Source organism: Falco punctatus, assembly GCF_963210335.1.
Source record: "Falco punctatus genome assembly, chromosome: 2".
In the NCBI taxonomy this organism is placed as follows: domain Eukaryota; kingdom Metazoa; phylum Chordata; class Aves; order Falconiformes; family Falconidae; genus Falco; species Falco punctatus.
The window spans coordinates 95684435-95708991 of NC_137581.1; the positions used below are offsets into that span (position 1 = coordinate 95684435).

The 24557-nt window shown below is 40.3% G+C and overlaps 1 protein-coding gene across 8 annotated transcripts in view; it reads left to right on the forward strand.

The window, feature by feature from the left end:
- ARHGAP6 (Rho GTPase activating protein 6) overlaps positions 1 to 24557 on the forward strand; it is a 344557-nt gene that overhangs the window by 266882 nt on the left and 53118 nt on the right. For all 8 annotated transcript variants that reach the window (XM_080376884.1, XM_080376885.1, XM_080376887.1 and 5 more), the window contains one exon: positions 11488 to 11647. In XM_080376884.1, coding sequence (XP_080233010.1) covers positions 11488 to 11647 — 160 coding nt within the window. The remainder of the gene's footprint in view (positions 1 to 11487; positions 11648 to 24557) is intronic.

A 24557-nucleotide genomic window follows, 5' to 3' on the forward strand; every position in this document is an offset into this window, starting at 1 on the left:
GTGTGGGAATTTACATAATCTCCCTTGCCATTGCCATGAACTCTAGCCCGTGCTCTCTTTTGTTCTGTGAGCAATGTGATGAAGCACTAAGTCGTGCCAGCAGAGAAAAAAAGTTGTCACACTGAATGATGACTTGGTGAAATGCCACGTAGGGCAGAGCTGCCATCAAAATCAATGGTGATTCACTGTTTGTTTTTCACAAATTTCCTACGCTGCCTGCCCACACACTATAGATGACAGCATTCTGTATGGGGACTGTGAACGTGACAGACATTATTTATGAAGCAGCGCCTTTATCAAGGATTTTTTTTCCCCTAGCAAGCTGTGTGAAATGCTCGGTCTCTGTGTTGCTGTTGTCAAAACCACATAATACATATAGCTGGCCTGCTTGCTTGAGTAGAAAGTTTTCAAAGGTGTTTTAAAAAGCTCCAAACTAACTGTGTGAGAAGATCAGTTGGAAACCATTGGGTGCTCCTTGCTGTGCTCCAAGGAGTCATGGCAGCTGTGTCCAGCACTCTTTTGGCTACTCCTGATAGGTAGAGTTTGGGCAGTTACAGTTGAATTTGAGCTTGCAGAGCCGTGGAGGAGAAGAATTTCTGAGGGGAGACCTGCCCCTTCCTCACCACTCCTTGCACTGCCTCAGGACATCTGCTCTACAGTAAGAAGCAGGGAACCCAGTCACAACTTGTCTGTGTGACTTGGGCTTTCCCCTGGGCTGGGCTTTTGACTTGCTTTGAAGAAGAGAAAGGAAAAGATCAGTTTTTACCCCCTAAAATTCATGATATCTGGCAGCAAAAGATGTCCTGGCAGTTGCAGCTGCTCCAGCTGGATGTTCTCTTGGATACTCAGTTTCAGGTAAATGGCATTATTCTGAACTTATTATTTTATAGAACAGCATAGTTGGATGCAGGTACTTAATTCAAACCTGGTTTGATCAAATACTAAAGGACACTGAAGATGCAAGAGAACTTAGTTAACATGTAAGGAAACTGAATAATCTCACATGTAGTGGGGTAGATAAGTGTGTTGGAGAACATATGCTGCATGTGGTGCTCACATTGACATCAGGTTTAATTTTTCCCATGCTTTACTTAAATTTGAAGAAAAGAGAACAGCTTTGATTTAGTAAGAGAAAAAGCTGGCACTACCGATCCCTTACCATGCTCTGGAGATCCATTGACAGACTGAGAGCCCTCAAATGCTGCTTATTTTCAGACCAGTTTAATGACTTTGCCTGTTTCCGTAGTTGGACCAAGAAGAATGAAACTGTGGAATAAGAAGCGGTGTTAACATTTTGAAACCAAACTGCGTAATCAGAGTGATCTGTGTTTGAGTGGCTTCCTCAGGTGGCTTGCTTTGAAGTCTGCAGTGGCACCTTTATCCTTTTCTGTGTGCTCTGTGCGTGAAGGGCATGTAAGCCAGGCAGTTGTGAGCAAAATATGCTGAGGGTAAAGGGGTTTTGAAAGCTGGTGGCGTGACAGCTGCATAGGTTCAATTTGGCAAGGAACAGTTTCTGTAAGCATCAGGTTTTATGGCCGTGACTCTGTTATTGTTGCATTTTTAAATCTGAGTTAGCTGCTTAGAAGAAAGTAGAAACCAAGAGCTGTTCATCTTCTGGCTCAGTCTGTGAGGAGCTTGTAACTCTAGCAATTGTTTCTGTTTTTCATAACAGTGGGAACTTTATGGGCTATTTTTCCCTTTCTCTGTCCAAAGTAAATGTGCTGCTTAAAAACAAAGAAAGAAGTCGTGGACTGTCTGGCAGGCACACAGTTTGAACTTGGGGTGCCTCAGGTTGAAGGGGCAGTTCACAAAATGTACCTTTCTCCTGAAAGCTGATGTTGCAGCACAGTGGTTTTATTTGTGTGGATCCATTTTACATTTCTTGCTTTGGAATCTGCATTTTTAATGAACCTCCATGGTAACAGACAATGATGAGCATCAAGGTGCCCTTTAGTGGTCTTTCCAGGTATGTGCACTGATCCATCAATGTAACCTATAGCTATACATTCATTCAGAGCAGTTTGTATAGTTCTAGTGTAGCGGAGGTGGTTTCTTAAAAAAAAAATTAAACCAAACTCTTGTTTGGTATTGAACTTAATGGCAAATCAGCAGATTCATGCATGCAAACAGGATATTTTTTTTATAAGAAATGCTGAAGTAGTGCTTCTCGATAATCTGAAGCATTAGTGTTTGCTGTGCATTGCACTAAGAGAGCACACACTGTTTCAATACATAGAAAACAGAGGAAAAGTAATTACATAGATGAAAAGTAATGATAATAGTAGTGAGTGGAAAGCCACCTCTTTGTACTCACAGTATTTTCCCTCATTATCAGACTTTCTGTATTTTCTGAACTTTTCCATAGAGAATTGCCTTTGCAGGGTCTTCAGGAAATCAACAGTCATCAAAACAGCTGCCAATGTGGGTGGAATCTGATATCCCAGATCTTAAAAAAAACCACAAAACAAAGCAAGAAACACAGTCCTAATAAACTGGAGTAGGTTGACAGGGCAGTGCAACTTACTTAGTGGTACAGACTTTTCCTGGGCTGCCTGGCATCAGTGTGTAGGACAGGGTAGTGTTTGCACATGTGAACATAGTGAGTGTGATAAAACCAAAATGGAAGCATACGTAGAGTGATTATATAGCAAAAATTAAGTGAAAACTTGTAATCCCTAAAAGCTAATTGCTTGCTTCCTGCATGTCTGAAATGTGCCTGACCCTGTGTCCTAGAGGCACGCATACTCTGTGTCACTAACACCTGCAACACTGCTGGCTGGTGATGCAAACTCGTGACTCAAAGAAAACTAACCTGAGTAAGAAAATGGCTCCTACAACGCCTTTATTTAAGCCTAGGTTGTGAAAGATAGAATGTGCACACACAGTCACAGCTCAGAGTGAGTGGGTAGCTGGTGTTGGAGATGTCCAAGTCAGGTCTGAGAGTAGCCATTCCCATGATGAGTTTGCAGGTTGTTCTGGAGGGGGCTGACAATCTTGACCAAGGTTCAGTATAGTCGTGGGCGTAGGTGTTAGTCAGCAGCCTCTGGATTAGGGCATTTTGCCGGGATGGGGTAAATTCTGGTTCAAGGTCTCCCTCTAAGCCCGGTAGTACAGACCTCTTCCAGAGTCCTCTGTCCCTTTGCTGGGTAATGGAGCTTCTCTTTGCTTCCAAAAATAAATATTTTTTTAAAAGTCTTGCATTTTTTTCCTATCACCTAAATCGCACCCACCCTCACTTCCCCCAAAAAAGAAGAAAAAAAACCCTAGAATTGTTTCCCAACCAGACGTTTTATGTAGGTGGTCAGAATGGCTACTTTCCACATGCGCAACAGATCTCATTTTCTTTAGACCCAAACCCCTTTCTGTAAGCAATACCAGTTTATTGAAAATACTGGTTTGAACCGCTTGAATCAGTAAGTAGGAGTTTGTATTGAATTAAAGGCTGTAAGTCAAATCCCGGTTCCTGGAGTCATGGAATTATTTTACTTCATTATGAGATTCTGACAGTATGCTTAAGTCACATAATGTAATCTACATGTATCTTAAAAGCTCAAAATCTAGGAGGTAAAGTGCTCATATATGTATTCTTAGCTTTGTATACAGTACTTGGGCTGACAGGATTTTTGCATACTTGGAGATGACAGTGCATGCTCTGTTCTGCATCCTCTCTTTCAAATGGTAGATCATTTACTTCTCTCTAAAATATTGCAACTTTTTCTTTTCTACTGAACATAATAGAAATAGATGCTGCTTCTAACTGTTCAAAACATTGGCTCTGATTACATTAATACTTATTATTGGATGCAGAAATACCTAACTTCTGTGCTGTGCTAGTAGAGATCTGCCTTGTTTCACCAGGGCATTATGTATCACTTCAGGACCAGTAAAGCAACAAATAGCATGTATGATTATATTTGTTTAATTCAAATTGTTGAAATTTATTTCAACCTTATTTTTCCATGGGCTTCACATTAATCTCGTTAGGTTTAGGAGAAAGAGCACTATTTCATATTTGAAATCTTTCATGTTATGGTCTTTCTAAATGTATGGATGGCATTCATGGCGTGAGTGGATACTGCAACCTGCAGCATCAAGTAAAGGTTGTCCTCGGGACGGAGCCACCTTTCCCATGAGCTGGGGCACAGGAAGACACAGAGGGGACATGAGAGGACATGCTGTTTTTCAGTGTATCACAGGCTGGTTCCTTGTTCAGCTTCACTAGCAGCTGAACATTGAGGGCGGTTGGGAGTGTGTTTGTGTTGGTCACAGAACCTGGGGTCTACTTAACATAGCTTTGCCACTAAAAATAATATTTGTGCAGCTATTGTATTTGATTTTGGGTCAGCTACTATTGGCTTGCAGAGTTCACGTTATTCCTGCTGAAGCAGGAAACTTAAAATACTTGAGAAAAACATAGCACCAGCCTCTCAAAAAATACAGTATATGAACTGATAAAAGGGATAAGAATAGTCTTAATCGACCCAGGCTATCCCAGATCTCTTATGTTGAGACTGGTGAAGCTTCTGACTTTTGTAATATAGCCCATTACTGTGGTCTCAGGTGGTTTAATTACTGCAGTTCAGCTTGTTCCTGCATGCAGTCGTGTTTCTGACAGTTGTGCATGTACTCTCAACCTGCAAAATTCAGAGTACTGTAATATAACTTAACTCTCTTTTAGTAACAAAAATCTGTTTATGTGAAGACTGACAAAATTTCAGCTTGATCTTACAGTTGCATCTAGACTTTTTAAGGTGTTCTGTCTCCATTTCGGCACCTCCAAAAACATACTCAGCCCCTCCTAGTTGTAATGTGCTGCTTCTGGGTAAATTCTGCAAAAATATTGATATCTGCTGAAGTAAGCAATTCAGAAAATCTGCACATGTATTTTGATGCATTTTAGTGGAGCTTTCTTACTTCTGGAAGTTGGTTTTCTGGATGTATAACAAAGTTCAGTACAGAGTGGGTATGTTAGGGATGAATATTTTGCTAGGCAATACCTTTGTACATCGTTCATGCTTACTGATGTCAGAAAAGGAATGAAATACATCTCCATTACACATCAATTTCTTTTAAGAGAATGCTTTTTAAATATTCTAAACATGAAATAGTACCCTGAGGCATTTGGAAAACTTGGAGAGGTTGTTTGCAGAAGAACAGGAAATATTTTCCCTTTTATTTTAGCAATTTTAATACTGCTGTGAAAGCACGCTCATTCTTTTATTCCCTGTTTACCCTTAGACTAAAGTTAGAAGGACTTTTTTTTTCTTCCTTCTTCTGATAGATAGAAATCACTGTTGTAATATTCTGAAATCGATTTCATGCTGTCTTGCTAGATGATGTATTTCTGCTGTGTGTGTGAATTCTGTCTCACCTGTGGGAATACCGGCTTTTCAGTGTCCCACAGAGTTTGTCTTGCAGTCCTGACCCTGAGTACATGAATTTCTAGCCTTGGGAATGAGACAGGATGCTAGCTAGCTAGGAGTGAGGAAGTATGTGTCTTTGGCAAAGCCATGGCTATATTATTTGCCATTAAATAGTTCTGATATCTAAACCACTGTTTGGTAAAGTGTGATCTTTTTGACAAAACTAATAGCTTTTTCTGTACATACATCATTTAATACAAGTAAGTACAATATAGTATGAGATAAGGCAACTTTAATGCAAGGCTCTGAACTGTAATACAGGATCATCTGGAATGTTACTTACTCCTTTCCTAGTGGAGACATTATATTAATAATTTTACCACTGACGTCAAGAGGAACAGGATGTCACCCTAGATAACGTCCTTAATGAAATCAGTCTTTCTTAATGAAGATTAATTGTTGGGGCCCCATATTTTGTGCATCGATGTTCAGATATCTTCCTCTGAATGCTTTGATGTCGTGCAACAAGTCTTGTGCTTCTTTGTATTTAGTATTTAGATGCCGTTTCTTTAATCTGAAAGACTTGTCTTCTCTTGTGATGCTGGCAGTCCCTGGGAAGCAGCTGTATTACACCAGAACATCCTAGGGTGCAGCAGTTTGTAATGCCAGCAGTGGCAGAGACAGTGCAGGGTGGCAGAGACAGTCAGGCTGTAGCACACTCATACTATCCAGTTGTAACTCTTCATTTATCTGCAAGTGGTTATCTAGGATGGCATTAGTAAAGGACTGGCCATGTGGTCCATAACTGCATGTAATGCTAAAATGGATATTTAACATAGTAGCCCCCGCCCCCATTAATTCTCATCCTGTCCAGGAACATTATTCTGTACACTGATTTCATATGATGGAGTATATAGCTGTACTGGAGTGACTGGCTTTCACTTCAGAACTGGTTTTGGCTCATACTAACAGCAACACCAGGGAAGTGAGGAAGAGGGGGATTACTTGTACCCACAATCACATTGTGAGAGTTTATGCCTGAAGAGTCTGGAAATAATTTTAGAGAGAGTTGAAATAAAAGACCAAGGTAAATGAAAGGTTTATGAAGTGGCAACGATACGCAACTTCATGAAGCTTAAAGAAATAATTAAGCAAACAGAATTAAGACATTGTGATGCTATATTTGCAAAGTTATTTGCAATATAATCTTTTTGTGTGCAAAAATAGTGAATTCTTTTGTAGTGGAGACCCATCTAAATACAAGCACATTTGCTACAGTAGGAGAAAAGCAAGTAGGAGAAAAGCAAGTAGACATAATTGGTTTTGATCTTAGTGGTTTCAAAAGGATTTGAGAAAAAGACTAATGAAAAGTAGACAGCTAATCTGATAATGGCGTTTAGCTAAATGAGTACAGACTGAAATCATTAACAATATTGCAGTAAGATAAACGTTGCTTTCTCCATCTTGCATTAAAAAATTGTGTTACCTAAAACTGCCGTGTGTGTGGATTGTTATTTTCTACCCTGTGCACAATGCATGTTAGTCACTAAGGCTTAAAACTCTGCGGAGATCAACAGGGGTCGGTCATCACCCATAGATTTGCATGTACATTCAGGATTCCTTGCAGTAGTTGTCAGTCAGTATTGTTCTGTATTGTACAAAGGACAGAAGACCTTCACTAAAAGACATCTGAAAGACTGTATGTTGGAGGCTCAGGAGAAAGAGGTCAGGTACACAAGAATAGCCTACACATGCTTAAGAGTAATTTAAGCACATAGTGTTACTTAAGTCAGGATGTACCACTTAATGTTTGTTTGGAACCGCTGAACATCCGACCCATAAAAAAAAAAAAATAATGTTTGGACGAATATTAGTGGAATTGCAGTCTGCATGTTATTAAAAATGTGCTTATGACTGTGGACAAGAAATACGGGAAAAATGGACGGATTCTTCAAAGGTACAAGTTGCAGTTAATCAGTCATTCCCTCTGCTGAGTCATCTGCTCTGGTATTTTAGTTAGTTCTCTGATAAGTGAAGGGCTCGGCTGAGGGGAGGAAAGAAGTTAGATGGTAGTGGGGGGGCCAGAGAGAATATGCGGCTGAAGCTGGAGACTTGTGAGGGAAAAGATGTGACTGGTTGGTAGAAGAAACCAGAGAAGGCTTTTAGTCTGATTTAAGGTTTCGTAAATAGTCAGTTATGAAAGTGCCCTTGCAGTTAGCAGTTTGTGTCCTATCAGGCCGATCACTTTATCCCAGAGCAATATTTCTGTTTGCACTCTTCTCTGTTTGTTTTTGTGATGGTTTTGGTGTTGGTTTTTTTTTTTTTTTCTTTTCTTCTTTGTGATGAAGGAGCCATTTGCAGGCCATATTCTGATTGACAATCCTACAATCTAAATAACAGAGAAGCAACTGTGTATGTATGTCTGAACACATACGCATGAACTTCGAAAACCAATTCACTGGTTTGGTGCTTAAAGATCTTCTGCTCCTCTTAAGCTTCTGCAAGGAGCTATGTCAGGCTGATGCTTAAGTTGAAGGCTGAGGAAAGGTTCCTCCTCATACAAAGAGAAGAACAGAAGATATTCTCCGTGTCTGTCCTGCCCTTTCCCTCCTTTGGTTGCCCCATGGAGTGGAGAATAGCTTTAGGCAGATGTACTGATTTAATTGTCCCCTTTCTCCAAGGAAGCTGGACTTTTCTGGACCTCCTCAAAGCCTGGTTGATTTTGTAGTAATTTTCAGGCTGTACGTAAAATTGTACAGTGCTTTAGAAGGAAGGTGAGGCTTTTAATTTACCTTGTGTCACGCAAAGCATCCGAGTCTTTGAATAGATTAAATTATCAAATACTGTGTTTTGTCTCGTAGCAGACAGTGATATTTGTTTGCCAAATAAAACAGACTTTTTCAAGGAAACATTTATTGAGCCTCTCATTTCTTTAGCAGATCAGGAGATTCCACTGGCCCTAACACATGATTTTCCAAAAATATTTCAGTTAATTATTAACGTGTTCCATTAGCATAGTAAAAACCTATGTTAATGTGACCTAGCAAAGATTTTATCAAACCTCGTCTAGTGTAAGAGAGAGGAATGTCTTCTTTAGCGCACAGCAACTGGACAGGGTGATTTCACATTCTTTTTCACTGCTTAGCGACCTGTCATGGTGTTGGAAGGTGCAGAGCTTGCATCCCACCACTCTTAGCCAGACAATGCCAGTGAGCGCCAGGGACATACTGTGAGCTTGCAGACTGCTAGAATAAAAAATCTGGTTGGAAGGAACAGCCCTCATAATCTTCTTGAGAGCTTGCTTCTTTCCCTTGATTTTAACTCCTCAGTCTCCTGTAAAAAAAAGGAGGTGGTGTGCTTCTGTATTAAGGTGCAGTTAGCCTGGGTAGGGTTCCTGAGCCAGTGCCGAGTTGGCTGCTCTGCTTATGTACAGCAGCGCAGCTTGGCGCAAAGAGGCTTACTGGGTCCCCAAAGTAGGACATTAACGCAGGGCTGTACCACAGCTAGCAGGCCCTGCCTTTCAGGGTTCAACTGGTTTGGCAGGGCTAACGTTTGAGCTGGGCGTTGCAGGGGTACAGCTTTCCGCTTGCAGTTACGGAGCTAGCTCAGAGATAAGGCAGAGGATGCGGAGTTATGTCCAGAGTTAGATTTGCCCTGGGTCATTTTTATCCGAAAAAGGGTAACAATTCAAGGGTTCGGGCACAAATCAGTTAAGGAATATTTATTTAATTTGTGGTAATCCCTAAAAGCCCCATGCACCCCTTGTTTTTTATGCTGTATGGGAAACAGGATACATCCTAAACAGTATAGATATTCTGTTACCTCAACATTTTCTAATGGGTATACTTTTTGCTTTCCATTCCTGTTTCAAAATTAAATATCTTGGTTTGAATTTTTTTTATGGTAGACGTATCAGTGATATTTTTGTTTACGGAAATGCTCATCTCAGAGAAATAGATAAGATAAAATACCCCCAAACTATACCATAAAGACTTGTATTTCTCTCTCTGTACCATTTTGGCTGTAGAATATTTTGTACATTTTATGTTCGTGAGGGTTGAATTGCATACTTCTGTACTTATAAAGTTTCTTTTGCATTATCAGGGTTGGAAAGGAATTAGTTTCTTAGTATACATTGTCTGGTTGTGGATTCTGTTCTCGATCACTTTTATCTGTAAATGACAACAGCTTTTTAAAAAATGTAAATGTTTACTTGCAGTTCTACAAATAAGGTTTATATGACTCTTGCTGCTTTGGCTTTGCTTGAGCTAAGCTAATCAGCTTGGCTTGTGTCACTGTGCAAACCTTTAGCCTGAGATTACTAAATCTAGCTAATCAACAGTAAGGGACTAGAGGAGCAAGAAGAGGTGAAGAGGCAAAAAATGAAGGAACAAATTCCACAAGTCAAGTAGTGGGCTAGCACAGAAGTTTGCATATGTGGCCCGTGTATATATGTATATATAAATGCTGTAAAGATATTGAACGTAATGCATGCATTGATTGTACAGATGTGCAGTCGTTCACACTGAGGTAACAGCTTTATCTATTGTGGTTGTCTAATGACTTACAAAAATTACTATGAATAAAAGCTTTCTTGATGAAGTTGAATGTACTTCATCCATCATAAGAAACAGTGTTTAATGTGTGATTCCTTTGATCTGTATTGCTAAATGGTGCTGCATATTTGGGAATTATTTTTGTTTCATACGTATATGTGAATACACACATGTAGTTGTAGGTATGCATATATAGGTACATGTGTTTGTATATGCAAATGTATACACAAGTTGTATGTGTGCACATATATACAGGCAAGATATGTGGAACTGTGCACAGAGATATCTATGTACAACGGGATGCATAGCTGCTAAGTAAGGTCTAATTTTACTGGGTTTTGTAATAGGGAGCTTCAGCCACTGTCTTTTAAAGTCAATGGACATCCTTTGGCTGCAGGTGTATGGACAGAAAAGATGACTTATAATTGAATGATGAAAAAATAAGCACAGTGAAGGTACAGATGTTGAAATTTAAACTGAAAATGAGCGCTTAAAGTGAGAGTGAAGTTTGTTAATTTTAAGTCCGCCATGCTGTGATGAAGGGCAGGTTGGTGGATTTGTCTTTACAGCTCAGCTGGTGGACATCAGAGTTTTTCCATTATCTACAGCTGCATCAGGTTATACCTGCTGACAAGTTTGGTGTTTATTTTTTGACATGGTTAGAATGAAAAACAAATTTTTCTTTCTTTCCCTGTAGTGCTAAAATGTGCTCTTTGATGATGTTTTCATAAATTCTGAAACTCTAGCTTGAATTGTCAGCCTTTAAGCTTATCTGTGTGCTGGCACTTCTCTTTGACTGATAATTACTTCTCTCACCCAAGCTAAATACTACTTAATAGCTTTTTGTATATGTTATCACAGGTGGGAGATAGAACAGCTAAAGCTTTTGATTTGCTTTCCAAGCATAATTGGTACCTTACAGAGTTGTAGTATATCTCATGTCATTTTCCTGTATAAATTTTAACACGCATGTTGTTATTATGGCTTTTCAAAAGTGTGCAACAGCTTGTCCTTTAGTCAGTCTTGGTCTAAACACAATATTGTCATACGGAGGGGATGGGATGGAATGGGATTTGTCAGAAAAGAGAAGGGGTTCTGCCTGTGTGCTTTCTGAACAGTCTGGTGGAGTGGGATTAGTAAACCAAGGAAGATAAGATGTGTGTTGTCCATGGACCTGTGGAGATCTGCATGTCTGATTGACAGTGGAGAGAAGGGAACGAAGTAATGGCAGGGTACTGTACAAAGAAAGCAAACTCAGAAAAGCAGTCAAGAGGTTTTTTTTCTCCTCCTTTGTGCTTTTGGTTTTTGGAATGCTGATGTTTTTGCAACAATACTTGGTTAAATGGTTTCAGACAGAATTGACTTTTTGTTTTGCATGTCTGTACTCCTTTTAAGGAATGCTGCTCTTAGGAAAACAAAGATATTTGAAAGGTTAGAGATGTCCAAGAAAATGGCCTTTTAGAAAAGAGGACCTGTGTTGTTTTTCCTAGCAGTAAAAGAGATGGTTCTGTTTATTAAACTGTGCATACCATATGATGCTTCATATTTTTCCATTTGATTTCCTGTAGGGTGATTTCACTTGGAACAGCATGTCAGGGCGCAGTGTTCGGCTGAAGTCAGTTCCCGTTCAAAGCCTCTCGGAGCTGGAGCGCGCTCGGCTGCAGGAAGTGGCTTTTTATCAGTTGCAGCAGGACTGTGACCTGGGCTGTCAGATCACTATCCCCAAAGGTAAGGACCTGATAAACTGACTCTGTTTAGATTGCTGAGCACTGACTTCATGTCACAGCAATAAAAGGGATAAAACACTAGATTGTTTATTCCACAGACGTTGTCTTCTGTTTAATTTTTGCTTAAACATAGTAACTATGTAAAAATGACTAGTAAAGCTATTTGGCTACTATGTTCAGTTCAGGCCACCTGGGGTGGGATCATCTGATCAAGGACAGATGTGTACAAGGTAAATAATCTACATCAGACCTATTCATGCTAGGATGCCTTGATACTCAGTTGAGAGAAAAAGGCTTTTTTTACACTTCCTGACAACCAAAAGTACATGTCTATGTAGGTCAGATAGATCGTGCCATAGAAGTGGCTTTTTCGCTCTGTATTGTATTGGCTCTGGAGGAGACAGAGTATCACTAGTTCAGACAGACAGTGAGAACGTCTGCATCAAATAAGATTAATCCTACCCAAGTTTTCATAAAGAGAGTGGAGCTTATTTCCTAGAAACCAGGTTGATTATCAGCCTAAAATATTGAACTCCTAAGGAACAGGAAATTAATTGAAAAGGAGCAGCTCAGCTATTGGAATCCTGATGCAGCATTCGTGCACATAGTAGACCTGTACTTAGGTTACTGTAGAAGAGATCTAAACCTCACTAAAACTAATGCAAAAGTTTCCATTGTTCCCTGTAGGCTGGCAGTCAAGCCTAGCTTAACAGATGTACAACCATCTACAATTTGTACAATCATCTACAAATCTAGCTTTCCTATTGTTTCTCTCCAGTTGTTGCATACTTACTTAAGGAATACAGTGGACCACTGGATTCTCACCTTTGGCTATGAGCAGAGGTACTGTGTGGTAGCACAAACACAGTGATGCCACGGGAAAGTTAAGCAGAAAAAGGTTGTCCAGTCTATGAAAATAATGGTGTGGAAAAGAACAAATGTGAAAGACACCAGCTAGCATATTCATCAACTTTTTAGGATCTGGAGAAAACTCCTGCAAAACTAACAAAGTCCATCAGCTTGTAGTGAGATGGATATGATCAACTTCAAGCTCTACCACAGCTCCCCTGGTCCCTCAAAAAATGCTCCATCAGTATGAAAACAATTTTACAGGGTATTCATAGGAAGAACTGGATCACTAAGGGCACTTCAATATTTTCTGGCACTCTGAACTGTCACTGGCAGTTCCAGTGGGAGATGAATATACATATATGGAGGTAACACCATCCAAGATAATAGAGTATGCATATGTATAGAATCATAGAATAGTTTGGGTTGAAAGGGACCTTTAAAGGTCATCTGATCTAACTCCCCTGCAATGAGCAGGGACGTCTTCAACTAGCAGATTTCTGAGAGGCCCATCCAACCTGACCCTGACTGTTTCCAGGGATCGAGCATCTACAACCTCTCTGGGCAACCAGTAAAAAATTTCTTCCTAGTGTCTAATCTAAATCTACCCTCTTTTAGTTTAAAACCATTACCCCTTGTCCCATCACAACAGGCCCTGATAAAAAGTTTCTCCCCATCTTTCTTATAAGCCTCCTTTAAGTATTGAAAAGCCACAGTAAGATCTGCTTGGAGCCTTCTCTTCTCCAGGCTGAACTATTCCAGTTCTCTCAGCCTTTCCTCATAAGCGGGGTGCTCCAGCCCTCTGATTGTTTTTGTGGCCTCCTCTGGACTTGCTCCAACAGGTCCATGTCTTTCCAGTGCTGAGGACCCCACAGCTGGACAACACCACTCCAGGTGGGGTCTCACCAGAGTGGAGTAGAGAAGCAGAATTGCCTCCTTCAACCTGCTGGCCACACTGCTTTTGACGCAGCTGAGGGTACGGTTGGCCTTCTACTCATTGCTGGCTAATGTCCAGCTTTTCATCCACCAGTACCCCCAAGTCCTTCTCCACAGGGCTTCCCTCAATCCCTTCACCCCCCAGCCTGTATTGATGCAGGGAATTGCCCCAGCCCAGGTGCAGGACCTTTCACTTGGCCTTGTTGACTCTCACAAGGTTTACATGGGCCCACTTTTTGAGCTTGTCCGGGTCCCTCTGGATGCCATCCCTTCCCTCCGGTGTGTCAGCCACACCCCTCGGCTTGCTTATCTGCAGACTTGCTGGGGCTGCACTCCATCCCACTATGTCACTGATGAAGATGTTAAACCATACTGGTTCCGATATAGACCCCTGTGGGACGCCGCCTGTCACCGATATCCATCCCGACATTGAGCCGTATTCAGTTTGGAGCTTTGGAGAGTGAATACTATTTTTGTGTTCTCATTGCTGTTTCCTGCTGGGAGCACCATGAAAAGCCAGCCATCTGGAAAAGCCAAGGTCCCTTCCTAGTCACCCCACCACTGTTCCTCTGCAAGATCCTTTGGAGCCATAGGCAACTTGGCACAGTGCTGCCAGGGCTTGCAGACTAGTAACTGTCAAATCTTGCAGGTTCAGATCACACACAAGAACAGTTGTTATTTTCACAGTACATATATTTGTGGGTAAATATATAATGTGTAAAGAATTTTATATATATTGTGACTGAAAAGTATAATTTTAAGCATAAAACCAAAATAAGAATAATATGAATTCTGGTGAAGCAACTTAAAATAAAAGGCACTTCACAAAGGCAAGAGCTTGGGCTCCTGTTTCATTTGTGCTGCTTGGCCCCGTCATTTCATGTATCTTTTGTTTTAGTTTGGTTGAGGAATAAATTATCTATTCAGTTCTGCTATTCAGGTTAGATGTACCAGTGAAATTACTGATAAGAGGCAAATTATTTCACATCTACATACTTGCTCTGAGTGACCAGATAATGAATTTTTCTGTGTTCTAAGGTATGCAGGGTTAATGAATAGCCAGTGCAACTGAGTTTTAAAATGTTCTAGTACCGTCTGTTGAAGGAAGCAAAGGTAACAGCTAGAATTAATGTACATCTAGTATTTAAGGGTCCATCTCGTTTTCAAGTCTGGCACCAATGTTGGTATATTGCAATAGGTGTAAATAATAATAATTCTGTCACTCCATCATGCTACATCTGTGCTGGTGCTTCGGTAGGAGAATAAGAATCTGTTTTATTCTTAAATTACTACAGGTTCGTTTAGGCTCTTTGCAGAGACACCCTGAAGTCCACCTCATGTTCCCACCACTCTTGTATGGTGTGGGCTGAAAAATCAGGATAAGGCAGTACAGGTAGCCATCCAGTTGATTTGCTAACATCCCAGGACTGTAAATGCAGAATTACAAGTTTTAGCAGTGTGAAACTGGCTTGGGCGTTTTGGGCATGCAGGAATACAAGTAAAATAAAACTCCATCACAGGCATTTGTGCCTCAAATTAAAAGCAGGCTGAAGGCTGTTAAACATTTTCTGTTTAAAAATTTGGAAGAAAAAAAAAAAAAAAAGAAAAAAGGTGAGATACAGAACCAGTACTGTCTGAGAGAGCTGGAATAGGTCTCTAGGTCTGGAAAGATCCGGCTATAGCAGGATGTGTGCTGCAGTGCTCTTCTACTTCATAGAATGCTACAGGGGAAAAAAAAAAATCCAGGAGTGGTTGATGGGACAATCTAAGTATTAGAAAATATAGAAAGCTGTTTTAAAAGTTGGGATTCTTTGTGGTTCTTTGACTGTTCTTGAAAACTCGTGAATGAATGACATTAGAATGTGTTTGTGCCCGCTGGGCATTGGCTTCCTGCAAGCATTTGAGTAAACATTTACTGGCATAGGTGTTGTGGAAAGTAAAAATTCGTTGTTGTTGGATAACAAGTGTTTGTGCCAAACATGCTTGTGTGTATGTTAAGTCAAAGTACAAAAGTATCTGCCTTATCTTTATAATCAGTCATGCCAGTTACTGGTTGCTCCTTCATTATGTTTCAGTTCTGCCATGCTCAGAAGCGCCTTTGTCACAGCAAGCACAGTTCATTAGCACTTAGGGCACATCTGGCTATTCCCACACTTCTAGAGGAATGCATAGAATGTACTATCTCATATGTAATCCCTCTCCTCCACTGTACTGCAGCCATTACTGCTAATGAAGTGCATTACCGACATCCCTCAGTTAAATATCCTGTAGTCACAGAGAGGGGACCACCTCACACAGGAATTTATTAAACCAGCAAGTAATTTAAAATATGCTGCAATTGCACTGCAGTAGGCAATTCAAATGAATTAAAACTGATCAAGAGTTATTATTTTTATATTTATGACAGAGATGCTTCAGGTTTTCTTGTTCTCTTCTTTTTCTGCTTCATATATCTTTCTGATTCTGTAATTGACATTTTTTCAGCTCCCACGTCACTCTCACATCTGCCACCAGCGACTAGACCAAGAATTATTTATCTTCTCCCTGCGTTAATGTGTTAAGTTGCAAGAGACTATCATTTCTGAGCAGAGCATTACACAGTTTCTCCACCAGTGCAGTTATTCTGTGGAGGGTTTTTGATTTGCTGTCTGACGTTCTGAATGGCACAATACAATTCTGGTGACGCTTTTTTACAGTTGCTCTTTAGAATACATTGTGTTTTTCTCATTTCAGGAAAGTTAATCTTGTCTTTATAATAGGAGGAAAAAAAAACCTCCATGATGAAATTTGCTTTCGCTGTGCTTACATTTTGGTGACTTTCCAATTGTGTGTGTACTTGTACGCAAGTAGTGAGAAAAAATTAATCTTTTACAGTATGTCTTCATGAAAAAATAGTGAGTCAGGTAGCTTCTTCAAAGTAAAACTGGGATCAGAGCAGGAGAGCAGCGCGTTTTCTGCAGTTCATAGCCTGCAGGTACCTCTGGAGCAGAGGAGGTATTGAATAAGGTTTGGTTCTATCAGTTTCCTACTCTCCTCTCCTCCACAGTCCTCTCCCACTTGACTGAGCCTGTGTTTGGGAGCACTGGTAGGCACTGCTAAGGTTTTTTTCCGTTAAAGCAAATGAGGAATTAGGGCTCCGACCCTAATTCAACTCCTCAAGCATCTGCCCGGGTTTTAAGGTACGATGTGAACCTGTTGGTAAGGACTTGAATAGGGTTTGTGAGTCAGGGGTCCCGGTTGCAGTTTTCACCTCTCTCTCTTCAAGAAGAGACAGTGACTGCTTATGTTCTTAACAGCCCACAACAGGTTGCGCTGCTGTGTCTTCCTAGCTTTGCAATGGGGCTGGAGAAGTTGTGGAGAGAGAGAATAAATGGGGGGAAGCTCCGTACTTATTCTAAATAGTGCAGGTGTGCGTTTACCAGTGGGACATGTAGGCATACATGGCTGAGCTGCTTTTTGTGCTCACTTGTTAAGAAGATAAATAACGTGGAGATACGTGGATAATTAGGAAATATAGCATAAATACCACCATGGAAAAAGAGAAGAGGATCACTAGAAAATAAATACTATATGCAGACTGCTGAATCTACATGGCCTATATTCTGAGGCATCTATAGGTGCTGACTTTGATGCGAAAATTAGGGAAATATATAGCAAAGAAGTGGGAAAATATGTAGGTACTACCACTGTTTAGACAGTAGACATGCTGTAGCTGAATTTTTACAGAAAGCTTGACCATCCCATGAATGTCCCCAAAATGTTACTTGAAATTGGTTTAGAGGTGATGTAGCATGTGATTAAGCTCATCACACTGTAAGTTAACCAAAGACTTGCAAACAGTGGCTCATGCTAAATGGTGGGGCATCTCAGTGAAAATAAGGGCTAAACTGGATACTTGGCTGATATTTAGAAATTTGGAGTTCTTCCTGTTTGCTTCTTTTTTCTTTGACCAAGCAAACTGTACAGAGTGAACTATTGTGTCTGGATTTCTCATATACTAATTTCTCATTTCTTCTTCGAGAACTTGGCTGTTGGAAGGGAAGGACAGGCATGTGGATGCAGGAGGAACAGGTAGAATCTGTGTGTCTTTTAGGCCTGGTTCACAGAATCACAGAATGGTCAGGGTTGGAAGGTACCTGTGGAGATCATTTAGTCCAAACCCCTGCTAAGGCAGGCTCATCTAGAGCAGCTCGCACAGGTTTGCGTGCAGGTGGGGGTTTCTCTCTCCAAAGAAGCAGACTCCACAGCCTCTCTGGGCAGCCTGTTCCAGTGCTTGTCACCCTCAAATTAGTTTTTCCTCATATTCGTATGGAACTGAACTGCCTGTGCTGCAATTTGTGCCCGTTGCCCCTTGTCTGTTGCTGGGTACCACTGAAGAGAATCTTGTTCCATTCTCAGTCCCATCTGGAAAGAGTCTGGTCCCATCCACAGTGTGTGATGTGTCTCCTGGGGCTGCAGTGTGCCACAGGGCCAGCCCCTCCTCAGCTCTGTGAGAGAGGCCTCTCTGCTGCCACCAAAACGGTGTGATAACCCCTGTCTGCTGAGTCCAGCTATCTTCATTATTCCTGTAGGTTGGGCGCAGTCCTGACTTTTCACCAGAGTTTTGACCTCTCCTGATGTTGGTGTTCACGATGGCTACTGCACTCCTGAGGAATTTTTGTTGATTTCAGTGGTGCATAAACATGGGAGCAATACATGTTTTCTTGTACATTTGTTTACCTATACAATGACAAGCATAAATTTGGCCAGTATCTTTAGTAACTCAGATAGAAATGGCATCTTTACTTCTGATCTTGACAGCAAGTTTTTTTTTTTTCTCTTCTGATCTATCTTTTTGTATAGAAATGACCACATTCAAATCCTCATGTATCAATAATATTTTGTGGTTTATGGATTTGCTTATTTGTTGCCAGTTTGTCCCTTGTGACAGCACAAGTGGGGTGTGTTTTCTTCATAGTGTCAGCAAACACTAATGGAAAACGATTGATGTTTTCACATGAATAAATCTCTTACAGTTCCAGAAGTTGCTCAGTTGTATTTCTCACTGGTAATACTGTCCTATGCTGTGCTGCACAGTAAGCATCTTGGTATTATTAGGTAAATAGCATTATTACTGCAATAACAATCCAGCTGCCTGCATCATCCTAGGATGCAAAAGCAGCATGTCATATATGCGTCTGTGCAGCAAAATAGAAAACTCATGTGCTGTTATCACACCAAGTGTAACCTCCAAAGTTCTGGGGAAGGGTTGTGGCTAGCACAGATCTTAAAGAGTTAGGAGCATGTAGAAGCCCTGTGGGCTAGGAATTTCCCCCAGGGAGTTTCCATTCTCCTTCCTCTTGCCTCTTTCATAGAGAAATACAGATGGGCTTCTTGATAAAGCAGAAGCACTGGTGCCTGAAGTTGGATCTGGGAAAACAATAATTAAGTGCTGTTGACTACTCAAAAGTGTATCTGATATTCTTCTATTGTATTTCTTTGAAAAGTTATAGATAAACCTGGGGGGATTTCTGGATAAGCACCAGAAAACAGGTGTATTGCTATTCACGTCTCTTTAATACCACTGTTACTTTTATAAAGTAAAGGTGTCACCAGCAGTGTTTGCTACCACAGCACTGCCCCAGATCACTTTCAGAAGAAAACATTCCATTAATTTTTGCCCAACCCTGGCTGCTAGGACTGGGACAGAGCATCAGTAGGAGCCACTTGGGAGGAGGGGTGGAGACATTGGTCCAGTGGGGAAGGAAGGATCTCAACAGATGATGGGGAAGATGTAGATAAGAACATTTTCTTCTTTTACGTAAAATTGCTGTAACCTCTTCAGAGGGCTTTATATTTGTATTATAAAACATGCTACATGTTACCACTTGTGATTATTTATTTTGCTCTTGGTGGGTAGGTGATCATTCATTATTGATCCATATGCTGCCTTCCACTTTGGGAGCACAGGCTGCCTGCCTTGAGGTCTCAGCTTCTGTAGGAAGAAGAAACCAGTAGGCAGATAATCATACTGGTAGGTACCTGTTTTTCCTCACACAGTGATTGTGCAGTGTTTCAAGCATAGCAACTGAGAGCGCACAGACCAGACTTCTCCCTTTCTCTGTCCCCACTTTGTTAAACGTCAGATGGCAATGGTGCTTCTCAGAGTTACCGGGCTGAATTAGCAAGGTGTGTAAAGGCACGTGCATTGCCGTTGCCCACACAGTACAACTCAGACTGAAAACTGACTTCAGACAGCGGAGAGAACAGGCACACAGAGCGCATATCTGATTGTGTGTTCGCTTTGGTTTGATTTGTTTTGACAAGCTTGGGGCAGCCTATCATTAAGACATCAAACAAAAGTTGTGACACTTTTTCATATGTATCAGCCTGGAGATTACTGTTTTACAGCTGCAGCTGGATCTTGCGACTGCATGTTTGAAATTACCTGCTGGAGAGAAGTATCTTTCGTGGGCTGATAATGAAAAATAAAAAGAGAGGCACATTTATTTTTCCTGCTGAAAGGTGGCCATTGCAGTAGTTACAACTAGGACAACTGCCTGTGGTTTTATTGCACTCATACGTTATAGCTCCAGCTATGAATCAATACTCTGTTTTGACACAGACAACTGTGCAGTGGTTTTGGCCAGTAGAACTTAGTCTCAGCACAAGTCAGGGGCAAGGGGACAGTAAGCGAGGCCCAGGACCTGTGTGGATGGGGTACCTGCTGAGGGGCTTTTCAGTACAGAGGAATTGGTGGCCAGCAGTATGAGGCCTGGCTGATACAATCGTCCCTCAGTTCCAGAAAGGTTCAACAAATCAAAAGACCCTCTGCTTTTAGGAGAGAGCTGCCCCCTGCCCCGCTGATTTGTGAGTTGAAATGTCCCCTGAATCACATAATAAAAATAGGGGCTCAAAGAATGGATAATTTTGTAGATGTGTTTAATCTTAATTTAGCAGATCTGTCAGCTTAAGCTTGCAGAACTGATGAGGCCTCCTGATAGCCTGATGTTCACCTTTAAGTTGATGACATATTCAAAGTAACTCTTGAAGATGGGGAAGGTGAAAATACTGAGAGGACTTGGGAGGACCAGGAATCAGAAATGGTTCTTGTGATGAAGAAGTTTGTAGGACTAGCCAGTTATGAGACACTGGGGTAAAGGAACACTACTTAGAAAAAGTTGTTCTTCTATTCTCTGTAAAAGGGGAAAGAAATAAAAATTTACGCTGAATTCTCCTGTTAAAGTTCAGAAATATTAACTTAACATGGATGGAGTAGAATTTGAGTCAGCAAGAGGAATATATTATCTAGGTTTTGCACAGACTTTCACAGAATATCAGTCTTTTCCTTATTAAACATTTTTGGTTTTAACATCCTAAATTATTTCAGGCCAGAATTTCAGCTGTGAGGAAAGTTGATGCAGGAACTCTTGAGTGTGCATGAAGTCAGATTTCAGAGTTTTGGGCTCAGTCAGTTTAGAAGTTCTACTAAGCAAGCACCCTCAAAGTATCTTTTTATTTTTCATATGTCATTCTTTCCTTATAATTAATAATAATGATTCCCAGTATTAACTCATGTTTCAGTAGAGTATTACAGGGATGGTATCAAACTTCATTTTTTTGTAGGAAGACTGTTAGCCCAAGAGTTCAGTCCCGTATCTTCAACTTGATGTGTTTAAATAGCTTTGTCCCATCTCATCTCCAAAACGCAAGATTGATGTATCTAAGGTTGAATATTGAGGTTATGTGTTGGCCCAGGATTGTTAACAAATCAGATGCAACAGATTGTAGTACATGCAGTAGGTTGGGCTAATGCCGGAACATCCATCTCCGATGAATTATCTTGCATTTGTTGGCTTGGGTCACAGCCTTAAGGTTATGTTGATGTAGTGTTTTGGTTTTAACATGCACCATGTACCAAAGTCTATTTATGCTTTGGTACAAGAGTTGCATACTTTTACTTTGTACCTTTGGGTTTATTTTAATGTTCCTCAAATATTTTGGAGTGAAAATCGAAAGGTGGGCCACAGAATTTGTCTTCACTTTCCAGAACTGAGACTAAACGTTACCCAGCTTTTTTAGCTAGTGTACAAAACGTAATAAAAGATTAACTGCCTTTACTAGGAAGTCTGTTCACTGTGTTGATGCCACCTATGTCAAGACTGTATGTCCACACACTTTCTTGTCGTTAACAGCAACTAGGTCATACACGGTGGTTTCAGTAATTACAGCAAGTGTTCCATCTTCTAAGAGAATAGTTTGTGTTGTGTTTTTTTGGTTTTTTTTAAACTTTCTGAGATATTTGGGGAGAAAGAAGGTAACCCTTAATTTTATTGCCAAGTCTAGTTCTCAGTTTATTGGATTAGTTTTAATGAATGCAACCTAAGGTTGGGTTTGGAAACCTGAGTGCAGACTCAGTCATTTAAGGGAAGGTACTGCTTATGCTGCTTGAACATGTGCTGGCGTGCATTTTTGCATGCACATTTTGTAGCCAGTTCCACCAGGTGTGTGACACTGTGCATCTGTTCACAAACTGTGTGTTAGTCTCCTGTACGACTTGCTTTAGTAAGGTGATGAATTTGAAGGAGCAGGGCTAGATAAGTGTGTGATTACAGACTGAGCGCTGAGACAACCCTATCTCTGAAATAGAAGAATACATGCATAATTGGGCTTTCTGAATTTTTATTGTTCATTGGTGCACTTTGCCCCCAGTACGTTCCAGTTAAGCTCTGAATAAAAATAGGAATTCAGAGTTACGCGTTCTCCACTTGTTTATTTTGGCAGGGAGTAGTTTTTTTGATCTGTTTTTTGCTTACGTTACTCATCATTGTATTTCATTATCCATTTTCCTTAACACTGAGACTGACTGTGATTTTTATCTGGACTTGCATTTTTGTGAGGACTCCAAACTGTTCATTGTTTTTAATCACTGACCATGTTCTATACTTTGTAGGCTGTTGTAACAGTGGAAAACATCTAAGTAAACTGTAGCCTATACTTTGTGGAGCTTTGGGATTACAGACTGGGTGCTTTGGAGTTGGCATCAGTATATCTTTTAAGTGAAGAGGCTTATTACCACCCCTTTTAATGCCAACCTGTGCTAATTCTTCTCATATGAATACTGTCTCTAACATGGTCCTGCGAGTCCATGGATTTTCTTTCAATGTAGCGGTGTTCACGAGTATTATATTAAAGACAAGCAAGACTGTGAGCTAAATTCTGCTCCTTTATGCTGCATTAGTATATCTTGGATTTATTGTATCAGACTTGCTGTATCAGACTTGAGATGAAAACTGATTTTTAGATGGAAGCTTCCCCTCATCCTTCCAATTCATATTTTCCATGGAAACATGGATTTTTTTGAGGATTTTTTTTTCCTCCTGAGAAAATAAAACCAGTATCTCTCAGTCTGAAAAAAGAAAATAAAAATGACTTAATGTTTAAGAAGTCTCAGCTGCTTGTAAAAGCATGCAGCCTTGCACTCTGCTCTACAGGAGTTTGTCAAAGTGAAGGTGACAGGAGCTTTTCCAGACAGGGAGATAAGCAAGCCCAAAATTATATATTTTTTTCTCCTAATAAGGAGATTTACAGAAATTTCTTGTTGTGATTTTTTTCCCAAATTTGACTTTTTGCCACCATCGAGACATAAAAGACTTAGCAAATTGATTCCCAAGATTTTCTTGTATCACATAACACGTTTTACTCCCTACAAACAACAACAACAAAAAGTTTGCCTTTTTAATACTTAGTTTGTATTTTGGTAAATAGCTAGGAACTTTGATCAAGAAGCGGCATGCATTTTCTGCAGTGCTGTATGAATACGGAACAGAAGGAGAAAATGCCAGGCTTCTTGGTGAAATCAGTGGCACCTTTAATCTGAACGCAGAAGAATGAGTGTGTAATGCAACACCTTAAAAAGAAAAATTTGTGTAACTTCTGAGAATCTACCTGTTGTGTAGGTGTGTTTTGTGAAGGTGGAGGAAGGGAACAGGGACAGCATTTTGATTCCTCTTGTTTGTTTTCTAAATCTGTATAAGAACACTAGTGTAACATTTGATAGTGTTCTGCCAAATCTGTCTTTAGTACTTGATGTAGCACTGGCCCTTTGTTTTTGAACACTCTACTGGGCTGCCCTGTGCTTTCTTGGCAAATATTCCATGTGTGTGGTGATTCTATAGTGACTTAAGATTTTGTGCTTTATTACAATTCAAAGCCAAAGAATAAATACCAATAAATATATCCCACGTGAGAAGCTTTTGAATCTTTGTTAAGAACACTGACTTTGCAGCCTGCTAATTTCCATGTTCTACTTGTCTTTGGCAGAGCTTTATTTTGACGTATATATCTCTGGTATAAATATTTCAAAACTTTCAGTTGAAAATTAGATTTACTTTTGTTACCTTATGTGTATTGCTCCTTTTGAAAGTGCAGCAGGGAAGTATTTGTGATGAGAGTTTCTTCTTGCCTTAGGTAGAAGAGTTAGTTTCTAAATTTTCTTCAAAGGCATGGTTTCAGTGGAGTCGTCGTGGTTGGTGCCAGAGGCGCAAGATATGTCTCTAAGTACTGATTAGGATAGATAAGGTTTTTTCTTATAGATTTCTTTTATCAGAGCTGCAGTACTATGTCTATCTATCTTTGTACTGGGCTTTTACACTGAAAAGGCTACCTCAAGATTTAATGGAGAACTAATCTCCTGCTGAAGGTTTTTAGGAATAGGTTAGATAAATGTCTATGTGACTCTATTTCTGTGCAGGAAGTTGGCCCAAGTGTTTTCTGCAGAGGTCATCACACCTTTTTTCTGTGCGCTTTACATTTTAACACCTGTTCCTGTCTATTAATAAAAAAAGATATAAGCTAGATGATTGATGATACAGAGGACAGATAATTATTACAGTGAAACATTATAAGAAAGATCTGTTGGTCATTTCTCAAAGGGGTATCATCTTGATTATTGGGGCCACCAACCTGTCCAGTGAGAGAGCTTTCTGCACCATGATTTCACTTCCTTGCACCAAAGGCTCCTTTCTCACTTCATTTCTTTGTTAAGGCTCTGAGCAGGAATATTGTGGACTAGTTTAATTAGTCCTGGAGGAGCAAGTTATTGAAGGCCGTTTTATTTTCTTACACAGCTCTTGTAAGGTAAGAGT